Source organism: Anneissia japonica, unplaced genomic scaffold (assembly GCF_011630105.1).
Source record: "Anneissia japonica isolate Jap-2015-1 unplaced genomic scaffold, ASM1163010v1 scaffold287992_len753583_cov170, whole genome shotgun sequence".
Classification (NCBI taxonomy): Eukaryota; Metazoa; Echinodermata; class Crinoidea; order Comatulida; family Comatulidae; genus Anneissia; species Anneissia japonica.
In genome coordinates, this window is record NW_022723469.1 from 685,382 (window position 1) to 708,082 (window position 22,701).

Below are 22,701 nucleotides of genomic sequence, written 5' to 3' on the forward strand. Positions count from 1 at the left end.
ACAAATAAAGACCCCTCTAATTAAGGACCACCTCCAATTAAAGACAAATTTCTTTTATCTTTATTATTCTAATGAGAGACCAAAGCTGATGAAGACCACATAGAATCCCCAGTCCTAAAAGTGGTCTTGAAGGGAGAAATGTAGTAATACAGTATATAAATTTCTGTTTAATCAACACACATTATTTAAGCTTTCCTGACATCAATAGTAATAACGGTAATTATAATAAATGTAATAGTAATAAGAACAATTCCAATAATAATAATAGTACTTTATAATTACTTAATGTTAATTTTTATATTAATCATTTTTTTCTCTATTTTGATGATTTCCATTTGCTGTATTTTATTATTACCTTATTTGTAGTTTGCATAAGAGATTTTTATATGAATTGGATGTTGTGGGGATGGGGGGTGGGGAGAATGGCTGTCTCTTATACACATCTAGATGTGTATAAGAGACAGTTGCAAACATCATACGGTTACTTTATTATAAAATGTATTGTATTTATTTTAAAAATTAGCCTGTTCTATTGTGGGAAATGTGGAAAGGAAATCTGCGGACAAGGCATTGCCACCTTGACCCTGTGCAGGGCCTCCCAAGTTGAGAGAATCATAGTTTTCGTCCTTAGAATCACTGTCGTCACTACCATAGTCGACTGGGGGAAAAGAAATGCAAGAATCATCCAATTCAAAGTTATCTTCACTATCCGTATCTGCAAAGATCTGGTCCATAGCTTCGTCAACATTGTACCGTCTGTTTTGAGGCCGTGCACCCGCCATTTTGCGCCTAACCACTCGAAAACACTTTTTTTCTGATAAAAGGTTAATTATAGTTCATAGAAAAAAACTATAGAGGGCGCAGAACCTCTTCCTGATTTTTAACAATATTTTTTCTACATACCCGGTAGTACCGGGTACGCGCAATTCAACAGTATGTGTTTATACCCGGTATTACCGGGTACACGCAGTGAAAGGGTTAATGTTAATTTTTATATTAATCATTTTTTTCTCTATTTTGATGATTTCCATTTGCTGTATTTTATTATTACCTTATTTGTAGTTTGGATAAGAGATTTTTATATGAATTGGATGTTGTGGGGATGGGGGGTGGGGAGAATGGAGGGCTTTTCAAAACACTACATTAAGATGGTAAAATTTTGAAAAACAAAAAGTTTTTTCTCGAAGATGGTTAAATGTTTACCATTAATCACCCTAAAATATCAATAAATTACCTCAGCATTATCGGCATTTTGTTCGATGATTCGTGCAAGATAAGCCTTACGTTCGGAGTTGGTTGATTTCTGGTCAAACATTCCTGCCTGAATAACCTTCTTGTCCATGTTCATCTTGTACTGTGCGGCTGCCAAGATCTTCTCCTCCACACTCTGCACGGTCATCAGTCTCAAAACACGTACTTCATTCTGTTGCCCGATACGATGAGCACGATCTTGAGCTTGCAAATCCTAAAACCAAAAAAAGTTGTAGCATGTAGCCGCAGCAAGCCATAGCAATCACAACGCGCGGCCGTCCCACAGCACTTTTATTATGTTTTCCTCTTTATTTTATTTTATTTTTTTCACGTGTACATGTCTTTGTTAAGGGGCAGTTTAGACAAGCCTTCTGCTTTATAACTGTCCCTTGTCCACGTTGTAATTCTACTTTGAATGATAAAAATTATACTTTTGAATTTGTGTGGATGAATAAAGGTTATATTGAATTGAATTGAATTGAAACAACGTAATTACTATTATATATTTGTGCACTTGCGTTGTTCTGCCTTGGAACGACCGCGCATTTAAAAACACAATGCTTTTATGCAACAGGTTAATTCCTACATACATTTTTGGCAGGGAGAAGGTACGGTCGATCAACTTGCTAAAAATAAGAAGGGAAGAGTATCTGTGTACATCTCAGTGTTATCCCAAAAATTAGGGCTAATTTGCATAATTAATCGGCATAAAATTTGCATACAATATCAACCCCTCAATTTCAAAGGAGCCAAATTTATTTTTATTATTTTGAGCTAAAGATAAAAATGAAAAGCAAGTCTACAAAATATGACGATACCATACTAGATAAGATATGTCCTACAGTAAGTTATCAACTGAATTTTCAACAACAGAGAAAGCTAAATAAGACTGGTCATAGATAGTTCACTAAAAAGTCACTACAGTAGCCAAAAAAAAAACTAAAAACACATGAACAGTAGCAGACACATGCTCCCACTGGGATCGTAATTTTTGTACCTGATGTGGATTCCAATCACTGTCAAATATGATGACAGTATCAGCAGCCTGAAGATTCAGGCCTAGGCCTCCGGCTCTGGTACTCAAGAGGAAGACAAAGTACGGGCTGTCCGACATGTTAAACACCTTCAACAATTCCCCACGATCATCAGCCTTGGTCGAGCCATCCAGACGCAAGTATCTGAAACCTGATATAAAAAAAAATTATATTATAGAGGAAAATATAAAGGGGCAGATTGGAGTATAACCTATAATTTGTAGTGTCTTTGTGCTGAATTGCACAGAGTTATAGCTTTATGTTGATAGGGAGCAGAAGAGGTTGAACGATGTGTGATGGTGTCCAACTACCAGGAAAAAAAGCGTTTTATGAATATGTGCACTGTATAAATCATATAAGTAAAAATAATATATACCTCTGTATGCAAAGTAATCCTCCAGTATGGTCATAAGATTCGTCATCTGACAAAACAGCAACACTCTATGCTTGGTTCGTTTCAGTTTCGGCAGGATTCTATCGAGGAGCTCAAACTTACCGGCAACGCGATACAAATCGGGGCCCTGGATCATGCTACCAGACAGGCCAATGTGTTCACAGTACGATTCCTACAAGATAAAAATTTAATAGGTTTTAGTTAAATATAATATAGTTACGTTTTTATACTGAAGTCTCGTCGCCGCCCTGTTCTTACCAATTCTTTCACCACTATACACGAAAATCGTATTGTTGAGCTTAAGAACTAAACCAAAATAGCTCGACAGAGTATGAAGTCGTGTATGGATAAAAATACTGAAGTCTCAAAGAGCTTGAGGTGTGCACTGGCTCATACAGTATATTCCTTCTCCCCTAGGCCTCATTTCATGTCTGAACTACAAAGCAAACCAGTACCAGGTACTCTTGCCTGTCCACAACAGGGGCTGTATGGACCAGTATACCTGGGTAACCCCCTACTCATCTCAAAAAATGTACTGGGTTCTTTTTAGTGCGCATAAGCCAGTTTTACACTGGGCCTACGGTTTATAGGCCTTATCCGAAAAAAGCTTTTTCCAACATCAGAGTCATAGGCAGGCATGCCCATCAAACCAACACTGATATTATGGCTGTGGCTGTACGATGCAGTGCCCTTGCATCAACCGTTCAGGCCATTTGACTTGCCTAAGTATTTATTTTATTATTCACACAATCAACTGGTATTCACTTATAAATCATTATCAATAAATATAAAATCCTTTTCCTGAATCATGCCATTTAAAAATACATTTAATTTCTATTTCCAAATAGGACTTTTATCAATTAAAGCAAAAATATTCCTTCGTGATTTTGCCTATCTCAAGTTAATTTTTGCCAGTTTGGGTTGAAGACATTATTTTTTCTCTTCCAACTTCAACCTATGATAATAAAAAGGCTTAATTATGTAGGTTCTTGCATCGATGACCTAACCCAGATAATCTTAAATCAATTTCATATACTGAAAAAGTAATCTGAATTAGTACTTTACATTTTTTAATGATTTTGCATATCATAAAGAAAATAATCTTCTTTTCCCTTATAAATAAGTTTGCAAATAATTTACAAGAAAATGAGCTCCTATTCCCTGATAAATTTGCTTATTGATTTAGCTTATCTTCTGAAAGAATATCCACTCATATTTCCTGAATTTGGCCTATCATTTAGATGAAAATCTACTTTTATCCCCCAGTGACTCTGCTTATCCTTCAACGGAAATTCAAACCCATTTCCATAGTATATTTGATTGCAATTTAAACAAAAATTAAACCCTATTCTCTTTTAATTTTTCTAATAATTTTAAAGGAAAATCAATTCTTATCTCCCTAATAAATTTGCTTATCATTTAACACCAGAAAGTATATTTTTATTACGTAATAAAGTTAGCCTGTCATTTTAAAAGGAAAATCAACAACTATTACTTAATCAGGTATTTACAATTAATAATAAATAAATTGGCAGGATAACACTAAGCATTAAAAAGCAAAGAGGTTTAGCAAGAGTTGAAAGAGGCCAACAGCTCTTGGTCAAGCAATTAATCGTTATTTCGGTTAACGATAATCTGTAGTTAATTACCTCTATTTGCTGGAACATAAATGGATGGTTGCAGATCTTTCGCAGCTGCATAATCGTGTTCATTAGAAGTTTGGTGCCACCTTTACCCTACAGAGCAAAAACATCAACCATTAAACAACAAATATATAAATAAACAACATAATTATCAAAAAAAAAAGAAACAAAATGACAATGAGTTAAGTTAAACATCATTGGAATGACATATTTGTGTATTTTGTTTACTCTAAGAAACCCATTTGTTGTTTAATTATTATAATTTCTTGTGTCATTTTTTTAGATATGTAGATGGGGGTCTGCTCTGTCCCTTTAAGCCACCATATTGGGTGCGGACTCTCAAGCACCCGGTAGTCTGTGGAAAGGCAAATGTGAGGCCTGCTCCTTTCATTGTTTCACTAGATAGGAGGGGGGGGGTCCAAGATTGTGCCAGCGGAAAGGAGGATGACTGATTACTTGAGAGCTAGTACTGTGTGCCAGCAACACCTTACATTAATTTCAAGGTTTTATTTTAAAATTTGGTGAAAAGCACAAAGAAGCGCTGTGCACAATATGCATTATATAAATGCAAGATTATTATTATTTTTTTTTTTTTTTCCATTTCATGTGGTTCAACAAGACCACCCTTTTTTTCATCAACTTTTTTTAAAAACATATAAAAATATATTTACAACTATTGTAAAAGTAAAAGAACATAAATTAGTAATAACAAATTATACATAAATACAAGTTTACAGGGATGAGAGAATAAAATTTATCGAGCACAGTCAGCAAATTAGGCAAAGTTTACCTATCCTGTACATTCTAAATTGTTTGAAAACACATACAATTATGTGTTGTTTGGATTGGAAAGCATGCATTTAAACCACCATGGTACAGCTCCACTCAAAATTTACAACTTACATGTTTTCCTTTCTCTGATCCGTCAGTTAGTAGCACACCCTTAGCCTGCATGTGGCGGTACAGAAGACGTTGCAATGCAGACATATCACACTTGATAATGTACTCAACCTAAACACAAACATTTTAAACTCATTTAATATTCCAAATTGAAAAAAAAAAAAAAAAAATCAATAAATGATCACAATGTCTTGAGTAATAGAAAAAATAATATTACAGTAAATATTCAAATTAATAAAAAATAAAGCATTATTTATATCAAGTTGAAAATCACCAGCTCAACAAAAAAACTTTTGTATGCCGATACATAGACATGATGTGATGTCATCATGACCATATTTAGGAATTTCACATTGTCAAATAAAATGTGAGTCTGGAAAGGAATTTTCGAAAATAGCAAGTTTTGTACTTTTAAAACAATCGGTAGCACACATCACTTTGCAGTGCATTATAAACAATTACGTCTTTAGAGTGAGATCAGCTGGCTCAGTCGGTTAAACTAGTGGTAGCCACGTAGACACTGTGTGTACGCTGGTTCAATTCCCATCACTGCTCGTGTTTCAACTGGAGGGCTGAAATGCAAGTTACAAAAGCGCACCGTTTTTCGGATGAGGCATTTAAGCTGTTGGTCCTGTGTGCTAAAAATGGCCCATGGGCACGTCAAAAACGCAGTACACTCTTCGGAAAAGAGTAGGGGATTGTCTCTCGGTGTACTGCTCAATCACCACCAGAAGGACCCCACTGGAAATAAGTCTTCTTCAGGCTGTTGTAGGTTATCCTTGGTGTTCACAAGGAATGAACCCATCCATACCAAGAAATGCTTACCTTCTCTGGCAATTGGTTCTCCACCTCTTTCTTCAAACGACGTAGCAAGAACGGACGAAGCACCTTGTGAAGACGGCGGATAATCAGAATGGTCTCTTCTTCATTCAGTTCAACCTTTGATAAAGAAAACAAAATTTTAGAATCTGCCCCAAAAAAAACATAAGTACTTTATATCCCTCAGTTTTCACAGAATTTTAACACTCCAGTTATCTCTAACCAAGGGTTAGATGAAGCACCAATTAAGGATGACACATCTGCCAATTATTGTCATAGGGATAGACTGCCCTTTTGTGTTCCCACCACAAAAAGGTGCACTAATGGTGGTTTTTGTATGGCAAGCCTCATATGGAGTAATGAGTTCCTCTGGTATAAGCAGATCACCCTCAAACACAAAAATGGGCCAATTTGGGAGATAGGCTTTATAATAACCGGTAAAATTCCCTTTTTACGAAAAAGTGACAATCTTTAAACCAACAGCATGTTCTGAAATGTTCAGGGATGACCAATGAAAAGGCAATTTGAGTTGATCTCTTCCAAGACTTAATTCTTCTGAGAGTCAGCTAATCTACCGATTCAAATCGTACCCAGGGCTTTTGCCTGAAAAAGTGGTGGTAAGTAAAATTGGGCATAAATCAGAATGAGGGCTTATGCACAATGCAGGATTTTTTACTGGAGGAACTAAGAAACTTCCAGGTTATTAATTATGTTAAATACCTTACCTTTTCACCAGTCATAGCAAACGGTGCATTGAACCACTGATCAAATGTACTGCAAGACTTGAAGATGCTTGGCAGTAGGAAGTTCAAGAGAGCCCACAATTCTGGCAGTTTATTCTGCATGGAGAGAAAAACGACATATGTATTACAAGGGTCATAACTAAAAGTATGTTTGATGTTGACCATTGTAATCAAGCAAAAAAATATACAATATACAATATAAAGTAAACATAACCAAAAAAAAAAAAAAAAAGTTCACAAAAAAAGCATACATAAATTCTCTTGCCAATCTTTCATTTTATCAATCATAACTTGTAAAAATCAATCAAAAACCTGAGGCCTATAAAAAAATCTTCCAATCATATAAGTTTTTCCGTTTGGACTCTCTGCAGGTATTATTCTCATTCTGATGATGATAAAGGCAACTCAATCAGAACATTCAGACACTCTAAACAAAAGCAAGAGTTCTTTTCAGAACTATCTATGTGGTGTACCGCAAGCATTTAATACATTATCTTGTTTTTGTTTTTTATGTGATTTGATATTTTCCAAAAAAATTTATTCAATAATAGAGGCATGCTCCTTTGAGAAGACTGGTAACTATTAAAATAATTCTTGATAAAATCACATAAATATTTCAAAATGATTATAAATTGGATTATTCCACTTACCTGTAGGGGTGTTCCAGTGAGCAATATACGATGAGGAGCAATATAATGAGTATTTAGCACCTGAGTTAGTTTACAATGATGATTCTTCATCCTGTGGCCTTCATCAACAATCATATACTTCCAACGAATCTAAAAAAAAAATTACTATATTTAGGCAAGTCATGTGTTTATTGTGATAGTTTGAACTGGACTCAAGAGATGTTGAGATATATCTTATGTAAAATTATCTGAAAATTGAACATAATAAAATAAAATACTAATTCAACCTCACCTTAGCTAGGACTGAACGGTCCTTCATTACATATTCGTACGTAGTTAAAAGGGCGTTGAATTTGGTTGTTCGTAGCTGCTGTCCGAGAAGACGGCGCACGGTTGGCGAACCCTTGTACACGACCTTGACACAGGTTGGGGCCCACTTATCAAACTCCATACTCCAATTTGACAAGGTACTATAGAAAAAAAAAATCAACATTATAATTTTACCCATCCAAAAACTTATTGGGAGAAAAATTAACATTTCCTGGCAAATACTAAACATCTAGAATTAAAAACGATAAGAATATAATTATACTATGTTGAATATTAGGATTTTTTTTTAGTAGGTGAAACTTACGACAGTGGTACGATGATCAAGAATGGTCCACTGACTCGCTTCTTCTCAATAAGATGGCAAACCAAAGCAATTGTCTGGATGGTCTTTCCTAAGCCCATCTCATCGGCCAATATACCATTTAGGTTGTTGTTGTACAGAGATACCATCCACTCCAAGCCCTTGATCTAATAGCAAATAATATTGGTATTAATTAGTTATATTGTATATTATATTGTATTGTATTGTATTATTTCAAATATTAGCACCAAACTAACATACACTTTTTAGATATAAAGGACCAAACAAACTATGTAGTATGTATGATTGATTCGCATAAATATAAATGTATAATATTAATATTATATAAATAAAATCATTATGTCTATTTTTGTTAAGGTAGTACAACACTCTGTCACCCTGTGCCTTAGTTACGCATCCTCCATATTAATTTGCAATCTTTTTATGATGGAAGATAAAGATTGATAGAAATATTATATATATCATTTGCAACCTTGTAAGTATATTACCTGGTATTCCTTCAGTGTTCCATTGACCATCATTTCTGGCTGTGAAACTACCTTCTCAGTGACTGTATGAGCGCTAGTGTAGTAATTACGCCCTTTGTATTCGTCATCTTCCAATGAATTCTCACTATTGTTACAAAGCAGACCAATCATAAATTAATTCTCAAAATAATTAACCAATCATATGTCAATATTCAAATAATTAACTATAAGCAACAAAAATACTCAAACGTTTCAAAATCAAAATAGCATCCAATCCTGTGCCAATATTCAAATAATCAACCAATTACATGCCAGTATTCTAATAATTAACCAATCATGTGCCAGTATTCTAATAACTAACCAATCATGTGTCAATATTCAAATTATTAACTAAGCAACAAAATTGAAATGTTTCAAAATCAAAATAGTAACCAATCATGTGCCAATATTCAAATAATCAACCAATCATGTGCCAGTATTCTAATAATTAACCAATCATGTGTCAATATTCAAATCATTAACTAAGCAACAAAATTCAAATGTTTCAAAATCAAATTAAGCATTTAATTATGTCCCAAAATTTTAAATAATCAACCAATCATGAGCCAGTATTCAAATAATTTACCAATCACATGCCAAAAATTTAAATAATTAACCAATTATGTGGAAATATTCAAATAATTAACCAATCATGTGCCAATATTCAAATAAAATTTCTATATCAAATTAAGCAACTGATAAAGTGTCAATAATGTTGTATTATTAAATCAAGCAATATACATTAAGTGAACCAACAAAATCATATTTTAATAAACCACCCCATGTTGGATTATTAATTAAGGCTACGTTCAAATTTGGAGATAAGCCAGGCTTACGTTAAACCTGGCTCAACATTGAGCCTGAACTATCCTTGCCGAGCGTTAAGACTAACGGAATTAGCCAGACGGAAGAATTTGTAGATTTATTAACCGTAAACAGGAAACGAGTTTCGTACACTCGCTCAAAGCACACGTAATTGAATGCTGATTGGACATTTTTTTTACATGAGGCCAACGCCAGACCCCCCCCCCCTCCACCCCGGCAGCGATTAAAGTCAGGCTTAGAAAAGTTAAACACGGTGGCACGCCAGGTCTAGTTACTAGGTAAGGTCATCTCAAGGTGGCTTGAAATAAGCCACCTAGTTCAAACTGACAAGTGGATAAACCCGGTGAGTTGAGCCGAGTTAATCCCCCTAGTCTGAACTAGGCCATATAAATTACAGTACAAGTCACTTACTGCTCTTCGCCATGGTATTCTTCCACCTCATTGGGTTCTTGTTCTTTTTCTGTGTCCTCTTCCTCTTCTTCGGCATCCTCCTCATCCTCTTCCTGTAAAAATATTCCCATATTTAATTTATTTGTAAATCAAGGTATAATATTAAGAATAAAAATAATTATTTTTATAACAATATTAATGAGGCTCGCCATCACAAAACCAGCATATTATCACCAAATATTAAACTGAGTAATAAGCATAAGAATGTGGTAGTATTGCATACTTTAGTACAGAGAAGCTGTAATACTTTTACTCATAACTTTGGCATTAGTAAAGCCCCTCTCCCACCTAGGTTTATTTCACCTAAGAGTCATACGATTTCTACGATTTAAAACTTATTACGTGTTAGCTACGAGTGAGGTACGATTTTATGGAATTGGTTACAAGTTATGTACGAATTATGCCGAGCAGAACACCAAGTTAACTATGAGATTATTAAGAGAGTAACAAGTTTGTACCGAATTAGATACGAGTTAGGTACGAGCCAACTCGGTGCGCTCGTACTTACTCGTACTCGTTTCGGGGTGCTCGCATCAAACTCGTAGATGACAAAACCGCCGACGAGTATCCAGAGTAGTGTACGAGCTAGGTAGGAGTACACCGAGTACTCTACGAGCTACCTACGAGTTTTTCAAGCTTACTATGAGTTATCTACTCGTGGCGGTAATTTTGAACATGTTCGAAATTAGCGCCACGAGTTCAAAGCTGCTACGAGTATGTAAGAGTCCTCTCCGAGCTTTCCGAATTGTCCTACAAGTTCATCAATAGATTTGGCTATTTGGTCCCTGCTGAATGGTAGGCTAAATAAAATAAATTGTTTGTTTACCCTCCTTTTTTTAAAAATGATAAATAGGGACGGGTGGAAAAAGATTTTTTTTAATTAATTTATTTTTTTTTTTAAATACTCATCAAATGGAATAAAAATAACCCACAGAGGCCTAGAATGGCAATATCTTACATCAGACAACAACTTCAGACTAAGTTGTAGGGCATCTGGCAAAAAATAAAGATAAATTCACTCACGTTTTTTTTTAATTTGTTTGCTTTTTCTTGTAGAAAAAATACAAATATTTGCTAACAAATACATTATTTATTATTTACTACAAATTTGTCACTATAATAAAATACCTAAAAATCAAAATAAAGAAATTTATATAACGCTTTTTGCCAATGGATATAAAGCGCCTGGATATGTGGACTAGGAGGTTGATCACAATATACATTTAATATACACAATAATAATAATAATAATAATAATAATAATAATATTAATAATATAATAATAATAATAATAATAATAATAATAATAATAATAATAATAATAATTATAATAATATACACAATATATATTTAAATATAAAATATATATCTTTTAAATTCTGACTCATGTTGACTCACCTCCTCCGAGCTATCGTAGGTCGAATCATCATCACGGGGAGCGACCTCGTATCCGGGATGCATTTCAAGCCAGGCATCAAGTTGACTGGCCCGTGGAGCGTCAGGGCCACTGATTAGCTTACCGGTGGCTGTTTCAATAACTTTGACGATCAAATCACTGCTCTGGCTGTTTTCATCATCAAGCTAAGTGAAAAAAAAAAAGGTGACAAAACAAATAATTTTTAAATAGCTTAAAATGTAGCACTCTTATGTGAATCGGGTATTATTATACAAATAATGAATGTATGTAAGTGCAATGGGAAGAATATTTTCATGAGCTGAATGGGACAGTCAGTCAGTCATTCATTCAACGAATGAAGATATCCTTTCCATTGCATGAATACAAAGCACTAATTATTCGGTTTTAGAGACAAGACTGGAAACATTTTTATATTATGTATAAAAATAGATTTCTGATATGAATTCCTGGATATAGTAGAATGCAGGTGCGGATCCAGATGTTCAAAAGGGGGGCACCAAAAATGGGGTCAATTGAGAAAACACTACCCTAGGGGGTTCAGGGGCGTTCCCCCGCAATTTTCTTGTTTTATAGATGCATGAAAATAACAATTATTTCTTTTTCATTCTTTGTTTTTGTCATTTTTTTTTTTTAATTTCCAAAAGGGGTGGGGCCCCTTAAATCCGTCCCTGGAAAACTGCCAATGACAGAAGACGTTGCACCTACCCCATCCATAGAGGGGTCTGGCCTCCTCCTCTTCTTTTTCTTGGATTTCTTTTTCTTCTTCATTGTCTCCTGATGTTGTCGAACCAGATCAGTGAGGTTAGCGATGTACTGATCCGTCTGACTGAGCAAGAAATGTAGACGTTTGTCCTTCTTCTCATCAATAAGTTTTCTGTAGCCCTCTTCATCTTCAGCCTACAATACACAAAACATTTAATTATACAATCATTTTTTTTAAACAAAAAGACAGTAAGTCTGAAAAGAGACAGAGACATTTTGAGATTCAACGTTTTGATCTATTTTGATCATTTTCAAGAAAACTGATGAGAAAATCTAACCCATCCATATATGTTTACAATATTTACAGAACAGAAAGCAAATAAAAACCGACCAATCAGATTAAAATCAAAGTTATAACTAGCCAATTAAAAACGAGGTAATTAAAAATGAGGTGCGTATTACATTAAGTATACCACTTGTTATTGTGAATAAACAATGTATAATCAACAATTATTTAACAAATGTATAGAAGCCTGGGAATGCTGGCTGAATGGAAGTCTCATGACATGAAATAAACAATAAGAAAATTTAGTGATATAAAATATACTTAGACAATTGAGAACGCTTTCAAGAAAAGTATATAATTTTTTAAACACACATTTTTGATATAAGAGAATTAAATGTTATTTTAAATGAAATAGTTAAGTCATAAGAAAATGTTTATTTGAATAAGTCAGACATAATCATTCACCATGGGTTTCTGTCATTTTTTTTGGTGAACTTTGCTTATAAATAATTTGTAATTTAGAGAACATTCTCTATAATTTATTATTTGGCAATTTTTAAATTCTTATGCAATGCAATGTTTCATGTTTTTTCAAATGTTTGTATTTTCACAATTGAATTTTGAATAAAAACCATAAATAAAGTGAGTGAAAGAAAAAAAAACAGCCAAGATTGGAGCCCAGGCAGCTAAGCATAAATACTCTCATTTTCTATAATCTTAGTATAGTATTTTCAATTGGCTGACAATCAATTTAAAAGGGTTATTATAGTACACAGTCGGTCAATCTGTGTCAATTAAAAATAACTGATTATGTAATACAGTACCAATATATATATAAAAATCGGCAAACTGCAATTTCATAAATTGAGGATAGTAAATAATATACAACATACCATAAGTCTGCGCATTCTTTCTTTCTCCATCCTCTCTGTTTCCTTCTTCTGTTCACGTTCTGTGTTCGCATGGTACGTGGAGATGGCTTTGGTAATCTTACTGATTTTACTCTGAACACCGCGATGGAATTCACGGAAATCTTTAGCATGCTGTAATATACTACTCAGATATTCCTAAAAAAAATGTTATTAAAATAAACTTTAATTTTTTTTTCCCCAAAAACTGGGGGGAGAAGGAGGGTAACCATTCTTTTTACCATGTTTAACATAATTATTATAAAATCCTTACTATATACCGGCTGCCTTAATACTAATCTCCTGATGACGACAGAAGCAACTCAATGCAAACGTCGAGATATTCTCAACGTAACAACAGTTCTTTTCAGAACCATCTACATGGTGTACCACAAGCATTCAATTAAATATATTATTACTTTACCAAGCAAACCTTCAAACAATAAGCCCTAATCATGTTATGATTGTTTACAAAAACAATATGCTGCATATAAACAAATAAATACAGTTATACTAGCCTAACTCAAATTTAATCGAAGTCGAACAATTTTTCAATGCCATTTTGGATTCGACTTTATAACCAGGACATATTTAAGTGTAATTAAAATAAAACAGATTAAGCTTGGATTTTATAAAATCACTACACTGTTGATACAGTTTTTTCAGTGCAATTGTTGTACTGCGTAGCAGATGTAGCAGTCCATGACGCAATCGGAAAGGCTCCCTGATTAAACCAACCAATCAGCATTCCTGAAAGCTGTCAGCGATAGCGCGTAGCGATTATTTGGAAACTAAGATATACATAAACTAATCAAGAAAAACCTGTAGTTTTATTACCTGATGCTTTTGTCTCTTTTTGCGTTCCAATTCCATTTTCTGTTGTTTTTCAAGTTTCTCCGTCAGCCTGGCTTCACGTAGTGTTTGGCGTTTAGTTCGCTTATAAACTTTAGAATTCAATGCCGTCTCTAATGTTGTGTCCCGCCTCATGCAAGATGACACCTCTTGGCGTAACTATATAGAACAGCGAATTAACAGAATGTAATTCAATACAGCCTAGTTACGAGTTTTAATTTTAATTGTTAAAGATATGGCAAACCCATACCACTGTGCCAAACTCCTCACAAGATGCCTGAATTGGCTCCTCACCCAAGATAAGAAAACTTTCATTCATCTACAATGGAAAAACTAATTTGCTCATTAAATTTGTATAAAAATATAATTATCTTTATATATACTTATACATATAGATTTAATAGAGCCTACAACAATTGAGTTGTTAATTACCTGTCGTTGGAAGTTGAGTAATCGGAGAGCTTTCATTTCAATAGTAGCCTTGAGTTTGAGGTCATCTGGCAAAGAGCCAGGCAAATTCTGGAGTTGTTGGAGACGATAAGCAATACGAGAAGAGATTCTACAAGAACAAAAATATGTTTAACCAATAATGCATTTACGACAGTGTTTAAATCTGCAGATTTAATAGGAATGATGTTTTGCTCTACCAGACGTGAAAATAATGAGAATTCAAAAAAGGCAATATAAACAACGGACCTTTACTAGATACTAAATTAAAATTCTTAGTTGTTACCTGTTTTCCCGTTCATGTAGTATAGTAAGCGGATCTATTCCCTGAGGTTTCGCCACCGGCACTAGTCGATTCTGTTTCGGCTGCATCAGCATCACCGTGGTCAAATTCTGAGGCTTCGGCTCGGGTTTCTGTCCAGCTTGTGGAGTTTTTGGTGCTGGGCTGGGTTGAGTTGTAGGTGGGCCGGCCTTCGGTGCTGGGGAAGACTGCTGTCTTGGCGGTGGTGGACCCTTTGGCATCCAGTGAGGAACCTGTGATGCTGGTGGAGTAGGCGTCCTCGCACTGCTCTGGCTTGAACTCACTGGTGGTGGCTGTGGCGGTTGAGGGGGTCCTACCATCCCTGTAAAAACAAATTATGAAAATCGAATTATTGTTTTTATTAGTGAGTAATATTGTACTTGTCTTATCGAAGAGTTACATTTATTCTAAAAATCTTGCACAACAGTAGATGTTTAAATAACACTTTTCTCTATAGTCCTCTATGACCTTTATATTTTACATGTAGTTTGTGAAGCCTTCATAATTTAAGTCCTGTATGTTGGACATTCTAGAGTTGTTTTAACCTAAACTGAAGTTACCCTTCCAACCTTCGACAATGCCAGCCACTCTAAGTAGCAGGATTAGAGGTATAGTGTACCTTGTGATCGAAAGCACTTGAAAAATTGCTAGCTCTTAGTTGCCCACGTTCTATTTTACTTTAATCCAAAGCAACAGACAAGGGACTGAATGCTCAGGTCCAGTATTAGTCCACTATGCTTACCCATGCACCACAGGCAAAAATCAACTAATCGAAATTGCCAAAAAGAATTGTTTTTATTCCATAGCAACACTCTGTTCCCCACATATTTTCAAGGTCATCCTTTGACCTGGACTGCAGCAATTTCAAAGAGAGCAATAAATTTACCATACTATTACAATTACCTAGAGCAACAAACCTGAAGACAAATACATAGAAAAAGAACAAGTCAAATCAAAATATAGGCCTACTTTACCTGGGGACGGTCTTTGAAGGCTTTGCATCGGGTGTTTCCCCTGCACTGCTGATCTCAACGAATCGGGCATCGGCTGATTCCGGGCTAAGTATTTGTAAGCCAGTATCTGTGCTTTGAGCTGTTGTAGCTGCTGAGGAAGGAATGATTGTCTTGACGGTGGGGGTTGCTGCTGATGACCGGACATTGGACTATCCCCCATACCATCTGCTGGTCCACCATATCCTGGCAAAGGATATAACATTGTAATAACTAAGTACAGGTTTCTCTCTAACTAAACACCCCTTCTTTTAAATAAATACCAATTTTCTATGGCCTTAATGTTAACAAATGCCTTATCTTTATTATTCTAATAAAAAAGACCAAAGATTGACCGTTCCATGGCAAAACAACGTAACTGCTATTACATTTTCGTTAAGTTAAATTGTTTTGCCTTAGAGTATCTGAGCTGCAAAAGAACACAGAAAACCTGACCCCAAAAGCTCTATAATTGGGGGGGGGGGGGGAGGCCTGTTTATTAATTGACTTGATTCCTCCCTATTAACTACGGGTGTAACCTAATGTAACGTGCATAAACAATTATTGTTTAACTGTGTGTTGAATCTCATTTAATAGTCGACCCACCAGTTGCAGTCTAATGGAAACAAAACAAATAATAATAAATGCAAAGAAAAGAAAATTGTACAATACTTCATGCACAGAATTTTAAGTACAGTATACATAAATATTTTGGTCGTTGAGGATATTACAAAATTTTGTTAATCTGATGCAGTGATAATAAAATTCATTCTTTGTGATTTAGAAAACAGCTAGGAAGTTTTGTCCCACAAACGCATGTGCGTATGTATACTTTTACACATTCGTTTCGTGGGACCTTGGAAAAAATATCAAAAGCGCAGTGTTAGACACGACTTTTTTTACACCTTGTTTCATGAACTTATTTTTTTTAAAGATCGTCAGAGGAGGGCGGGCAAAAATATAAAAATTAAATTTTGTTTTTTTATTTAGCAAATTGTTTTGCCAAAATCATCCAGATGGAGGAGAAAATAAAACTAAAATGTTATTAGTGAATGTAAACCATGTAGTAATTAAATGGTTAAAATTTAAATGCTTTAAATTTACATAATTAGGAAGTAATATACATGTCTTATTTTTGGAGATTTCAAGGCAGCGGCGCATGTAATAATAATAAAGAAAACTTTCATTTTTTCTGAAATTTCCATTATTTCATGGTGGGTGCGCTAATTAGCCAAAAATGAAATTTTATTTTTATTTTAAATCATCATTTTCGGCGGGCGGCTGGTTCGTTAAACAAGGTATAAAAAAGTCTTGCCTTTAGCGAAAAAATCCATTGCCCTGGGCTCATACTCGAAACAAAAATTACCATCAATAGCATGCTCACACTCAGCATGGACTTATAATATGGTAAAAATTTGTAATAGTAAATAGACTTTTGACATTTTTATAACCACTTACCTTGATGTTGTGGCTTACTCCTATTGGCCAGAGCCATTAACTGACTGTAACGTCGATCATCCTGCATCCCATGTTCCTTCATTGACTCTAGAGCCTAAAAGGCAAAAACAAAACCACAAACAATTATACCCAAAATCAATATTTTTTTTCAAACTACGGCTAAAAAGGAGAACCATATATACAGTATCTGAACTTCATCATATTGCTTAATTTTGATGATGTTAATTTTCTGAAAATTGAATTTGTCTTTGTAGTATTTTAAATGTATTTATTGTAATGTTTCCATTTTGATTGTTCTATTACTATTCTGTAATTTTAGTACCAGTATTCTCATTTTGAGACCACAGTTGAAATAAGTTGCATTTTGTACTTTCCTGTGCTTTTATCCTTAAATGTTTTTACTATTGATTACTTTCAGAATGAATAAATAAACAAAATCAAGCCATCCAAGACTCTACAGACTATCTACTTTCATTTGACAAAAACATGTGACATGCCAAAATATGGTCATGATGACATCACATCATGACCATATATATAGGCACATCATGTATATGGGCATAAAACAGTTTTTTGTCGAAGACAATTTGATTATCTGCCAGACAGGACTTTAGAATCTAGGATTCTCTATTCAATGATATAACTTTAATGTCTTTATTATTTATTTACCAGTATAGATAACAATCTAAGAAACTCAGACTTACCCTTTGTAATTTACTGTAGTTTCCTTGGTTGAATTGAATAGGTCCTTGTCCATATGGTGGTCCTTGATGTTGACCACTAGGGGGTGGCATCATACCTGGCATGCCCATTTGTCTTCCTGGTGGCATTCCACTACCTGGGCTCGTCATTGGTCCTTGCATGGCCCCCATAGGTCCTTGCATCGGCCCACCTTGACCTGGCATAGGACCACTTGGTCCCTGCATAGGACCACTTGGACCCTGCATTGGGCCACCAGGCCCTTGCATCGTTCCACCGGGACCTTGCATTGGCCCAACGGGACCTTGCATCGGCCCACCGGGACCTTGCATCGATCCACCAGGACCCTGCATTGGGCCACCTGGACCCTGCATCGGCCCAACTGGACCCTGCATCGGCCCACCTGGACCCTGCATCGGCCCACCTGGACCCTGCATCGGCCCACCTGGCCCCTGCATCGGCCCACCAGGGCCCTGCATAGGACCCATAGGACCTTGCATGGGGCCACCATTAGAGCCCTGCATTGGTACACCAGGTCCTTGCATAGGACCACCATGTCCTTGCATTGAACCACCAGGTCCTTGCATTGGGCCACCAGGTCCTTGCATTGGACCAACAGGTCCTTGCATTGGGCCACCAGGTCCTTGCATTGGACCACCAGGTCCTTGCATTGGACCACCAGGTCCTTGCATTGGGCCACCAGGTCCTTGCAATGGACCACCAGGTCCTTGCATTGGACCACCTGGTCCTTGCATTGGACCACTAGGTCCATGCATTGGTCCTCCTGGCCCCTGCATTGGCCCACTAGAACCAGGCATGGGTCCACCTTGTCCTGAAATTGGTCCCCCTTGCCCTGGTCCAGGCATCTGTCCAGGCATTTGGCTTGTCATTGGGCCACCTCCAATATTTTGCATTGGGTTTGGACCATGCATTGGACTTTGCATTGAGCCTTGAACTCCCCCTTGGTTTTGAATTGGCCCACCTTGACTCTGAATTGGCCCCTGACCAGACATGGCACTCTGTCCTGACATGGACCCTGCACTTCCCATCGGGCCTTGTCCCGGCATATTTCCCTGCGAGCTCATTGAATCTTGTGAGGCAGGCATCTGGTTATGCATCGGTGAAGGTAGCTGTGCCATTCCTTGCATGGAACCTGCAGGGCTAGGCATCGGACCGGGGCTTGGCCCTTGCATAGGGCTTTGCCCTGGCATCATTTCCTCAGACATATTTTACAGTTCAGTCTGGAAAAGGAAAACAAATTTCCAATTGCAATTTATTAGATTTAGATGTTATGTCAACAACCTGTATACACATTTCAATAAATTCTAGGAGAATCAACCAACAAAAGTTTGACAATGATGGGATACCACATGAAATATCTTTGATAATGCTCTTCAGTGACCTATCCCTCACTCCTTGGAGTAGACAATAAAATGAAAGTATAATACATACTCCAAGTATTGAAATACATATATCACAATAAAATGATTTGTTGTGATAATTAATGCACAGGCCTATATATATATACGCCTTTTTCACGAATCGGTAGACATCTTGAAGTGATGACAAACAGTGCGAATCAGCGGTGCGTAACCAACAGAAATAAGATAAGCTTTCGGGCGGATTTTTTGACATCATGTTATTTAAAAAATCATAACTCTATAACGGCTGTCTCGAAAATCAGCCTAAAAGCTTATCTTATTTCTGTTGGTTACGCACCGCTGATTCGCAATGTTTGTCATCACTTCAAGATGTCTACCGATTCGTGAAAAAGGCGTATTCCTGCGCAGGCGTTATTTTAAAGTTGGAAAGGGGGGGGGGCCAATTTAAAGTACAGTAGTTTATTTGCTCAGAGGATATCTCGAAAACCAACACAAATTTGAATAAACACACCAGATATTTATTTTTTCCTTGAATAAACACCCACTAGAAACATAACTACTGCATAACACACTGGTTATATATTATGATTAGGTTATGCCTATGCCTAGTTTGGAACATGTATTCACGGTAGTTATGTCTTGTAGTTCCATATTTAGAGTGATATTAAGGGGAATTTATTTGAGTGCATAGGCCTACCTACATATCCATTTCGACAATATATAATAATATTATTAATAAACGCACAGCCGAATAATAAAAAAAAAAAATGAAACAAAGTTACACAAATCAAGAGAAATATGATTTTATATCGGAAAAAGAAGAGGTTAAATATTCATTTTGTTCTGCAGAAAACCAAGAAATGATTGGTATGAATTAACCGGCCTAGGCCTAGCTAGGTTACGTCCGATCTTTGTCGTGCACTCTACAGTAGCAAGGCCCAGCAGAGGCTAGGCGAAGAATCTTGCTTGGCAAGAAGAGGAAAAGGGTCAGACAACAATGGACGCCGAGATTTCCATAACATTCAAACACGCCAAATAATAAGAGAACTATAAATAATACTATTAAAACGGGAATAGAAATATATAATAAACACACTACTTACCGTCATTGATATGAGGCACCAATCCTAAAAGAAAAATAAGTGAATAAACACAATGATTCACAGCCTTTCCTTGTCTTCCGCTGTGTGCTCGTTCTTCACAAAGGAGGATTCATTCAGCTGCCGGGGGGTCACTCATCAATCCACGAGCTACCGGGTAGAGGGCGGTCTTGTTCATAGTTGGAGTCTAGCGCGCCTAGCGGCAGCGAGCATACCTTTCAAGGTGGCAGTGGAGTCTACACGATCCATCATGGTTGGTGTTGTGGATGGACGATCAGTATAGGCCTAGCCTAGGTCTTGTCAGGTTTCCTTGGCCTATTACTTACTTCTTGTCATAAATGTACTGTTACATATATTAATACATTTAGAGACCATCCCTAGCTTACCTAACTAACTTAGACTAAGCCTGCCTAGCCTCTAGGTAGACCTACCTACCACACCAGCTAGCCTAGGCTAGGAGGCGTGTAGGGCCTAAAATTAGCTATACTACTATACCTAGAGTCAGACCCAGTGTATAGGGTCTGTGTGAGATATACAATCCTTTCTCCCACGAAAGCTAACACGTTGTTATTGTTTACAGTCTTGGCAATATTATATATATATTTTTTTAAATTTATAATATTCATTTTTATTTTTGTATGGAATAGCACATCCTTTTTGTTTGGGTGAGAATGGTTACTGCCGCTTTTGCTATTCCTTGACACTGATTTGAGTTTCGTTGTAATATATTGCCATGTTTTTGGTTTTTTTTGGGGGGGGGGTTTAAATTTTGCTGTATTTGGTAAAATTTTTGTGTAATATATTTTTGTATTTTCTTGCCAAAATGAATAAAATAAATATCAATTTGCTTAACATCTGTCATTATTTTATTTATTTTTTTTTTTTTTTAGCAAAAAAAAAAAAAAAAGCATTATATGCTCAATATGTCTGAAGATGACCTATTCAAGAGAATTGTACAGTTTCTCAAAATGAAATCAACAGAAATTTGCTTAGGTGCTCAACACTCTTCACCATCTGCAAATGCTATACACTCCACAGTCGTAAAAACCATCCAGGAACGAAGTGAATTCAGAGGAATACTGTTGAAATCATCAGAATTTCTTATGAATCAGGTGATAACCGTTTCTTTAAAATTTACTTTGCCGGCAAGTCGCATGGCCAAGCGGTTAATGCATGGGCGCCGCAACCTACATCCATAATATTGGCGGTGGCTCGAATGGCACGCTCGCGTATGGTTCTGGTGGTGGAACAAGTCATTCTTAGATAAGGACTTTAAACTGTAGGCCCAGTGTACACAATTTGTCTCATGTGCGTTTTATCTAAAGAATTCACTACATCTTTCGAGATGAGAAAGGAGGTTACCCTTGTGTACTGTTCCATACAGCCCCTGTTGTGGATAGACCAGAGAAGCTGGTACCGGTTTACTGGATAACTCAGACGTAAAGAAACCCTTTAGGGGAAAAGCGAGTTACTGTGCGAGCTAGTCCACATCTCGAGCGCTTTGGGACTTTGGTATAAAGAGCTATATAAATCTAATTGCAAATAATTACCATATACTGTGAGCTTTAAAATATGAAGCATGTCATGGCAGATGGGCAATTTGTCGCACAGGCCAGTATTGAGTAAATAAGTTGGAATATATGAGAGCTCAAACAATGGTCTAACAATAATTTTTTTTTAAATGTTTTCACTATAAATCAGCAGTCTAATATAACTGAATCATGTCCCAAAGTCTTAGCTCTGGAAACGGTCAACAAACCATTTATTTAATTTTATTTTTGGTCTTTAATTCCATTAAACAATTAATGTATGCGTACACATTGGAAGTTGATTACTTAAACTATGTTTATCTTGACTAAGAGTGCTGGTGCCTAACTTCTCAATAACTACAATAAGGCTTGAAGTCCAATTTCAATGAGTGAGCCCTAATTTTAAAGATTACAAACTCAAGTAATATGAAAGTACCAATAACTTGGATTTCAATTTTTGCTACAACGTAGCTATTTTGCCAAAGCTGCCTTATAAAATACTTGTGAGCATGCCTATTTTTAAAATTTATATATATATATATATTTTTATGATGATTAGTGAGTGTACACGCCAAACCTTTATTTAAAGATATAGACACTTTTTTATTTAAGGATATAGACACTTTTTTATTTAAGGATATACAGTATATACTTTTTTATTTACAAAAGGTGAGGCTTTCTGCAAATGCTTATGATTAGAGACCCTTGCAAATATTTGATAATTTAATCTTACATTTCCAGTGAGTGGCTGTTTTAGTTTAATGAATGAAAGAAAACCTGGAGTG

At 35.9% G+C, this 22,701-nt stretch overlaps 2 protein-coding genes across 2 annotated transcripts in view; one reads left to right on the forward strand and one right to left on the reverse strand.

The window, feature by feature from the left end:
- Positions 1-20,546, reverse strand: part of LOC117112223 (probable global transcription activator SNF2L2) — a 28,265-nt gene extending 7,719 nt beyond the window's left edge. The window contains exons 1-22 of the mRNA XM_033255301.1: positions 20,391-20,546; positions 17,911-19,146; positions 17,207-17,300; positions 15,734-15,955; positions 14,745-15,081; positions 14,444-14,570; positions 13,997-14,170; positions 13,145-13,318; positions 11,969-12,160; positions 11,245-11,427; positions 9,808-9,899; positions 8,554-8,677; positions 8,048-8,211; positions 7,706-7,883; positions 7,435-7,563; positions 6,767-6,880; positions 6,048-6,161; positions 5,226-5,333; positions 4,329-4,415; positions 2,662-2,851; positions 2,249-2,436; positions 1,235-1,465 (exon numbers count right to left, since the gene is read on the reverse strand). Of these exons, the coding sequence (XP_033111192.1) occupies positions 1,235-1,465; positions 2,249-2,436; positions 2,662-2,851; positions 4,329-4,415; positions 5,226-5,333; positions 6,048-6,161; positions 6,767-6,880; positions 7,435-7,563; positions 7,706-7,883; positions 8,048-8,211; positions 8,554-8,677; positions 9,808-9,899; positions 11,245-11,427; positions 11,969-12,160; positions 13,145-13,318; positions 13,997-14,170; positions 14,444-14,570; positions 14,745-15,081; positions 15,734-15,955; positions 17,207-17,300; positions 17,911-19,131 (4,443 nt within the window). The 5' untranslated portion in view covers positions 19,132-19,146; positions 20,391-20,546. The remainder of the gene's footprint in view (positions 1-1,234; positions 1,466-2,248; positions 2,437-2,661; positions 2,852-4,328; positions 4,416-5,225; positions 5,334-6,047; positions 6,162-6,766; positions 6,881-7,434; positions 7,564-7,705; positions 7,884-8,047; positions 8,212-8,553; positions 8,678-9,807; positions 9,900-11,244; positions 11,428-11,968; positions 12,161-13,144; positions 13,319-13,996; positions 14,171-14,443; positions 14,571-14,744; positions 15,082-15,733; positions 15,956-17,206; positions 17,301-17,910; positions 19,147-20,390) is intronic.
- The window catches only part of LOC117112216, an 8,156-nt gene continuing 5,897 nt past the window's right edge, over positions 20,443-22,701 (forward strand). The window contains exons 1-2 of the mRNA XM_033255290.1: positions 20,443-20,640; positions 21,278-21,499. Coding sequence (XP_033111181.1) covers positions 20,443-20,640; positions 21,278-21,499 — 420 coding nt within the window. The remainder of the gene's footprint in view (positions 20,641-21,277; positions 21,500-22,701) is intronic.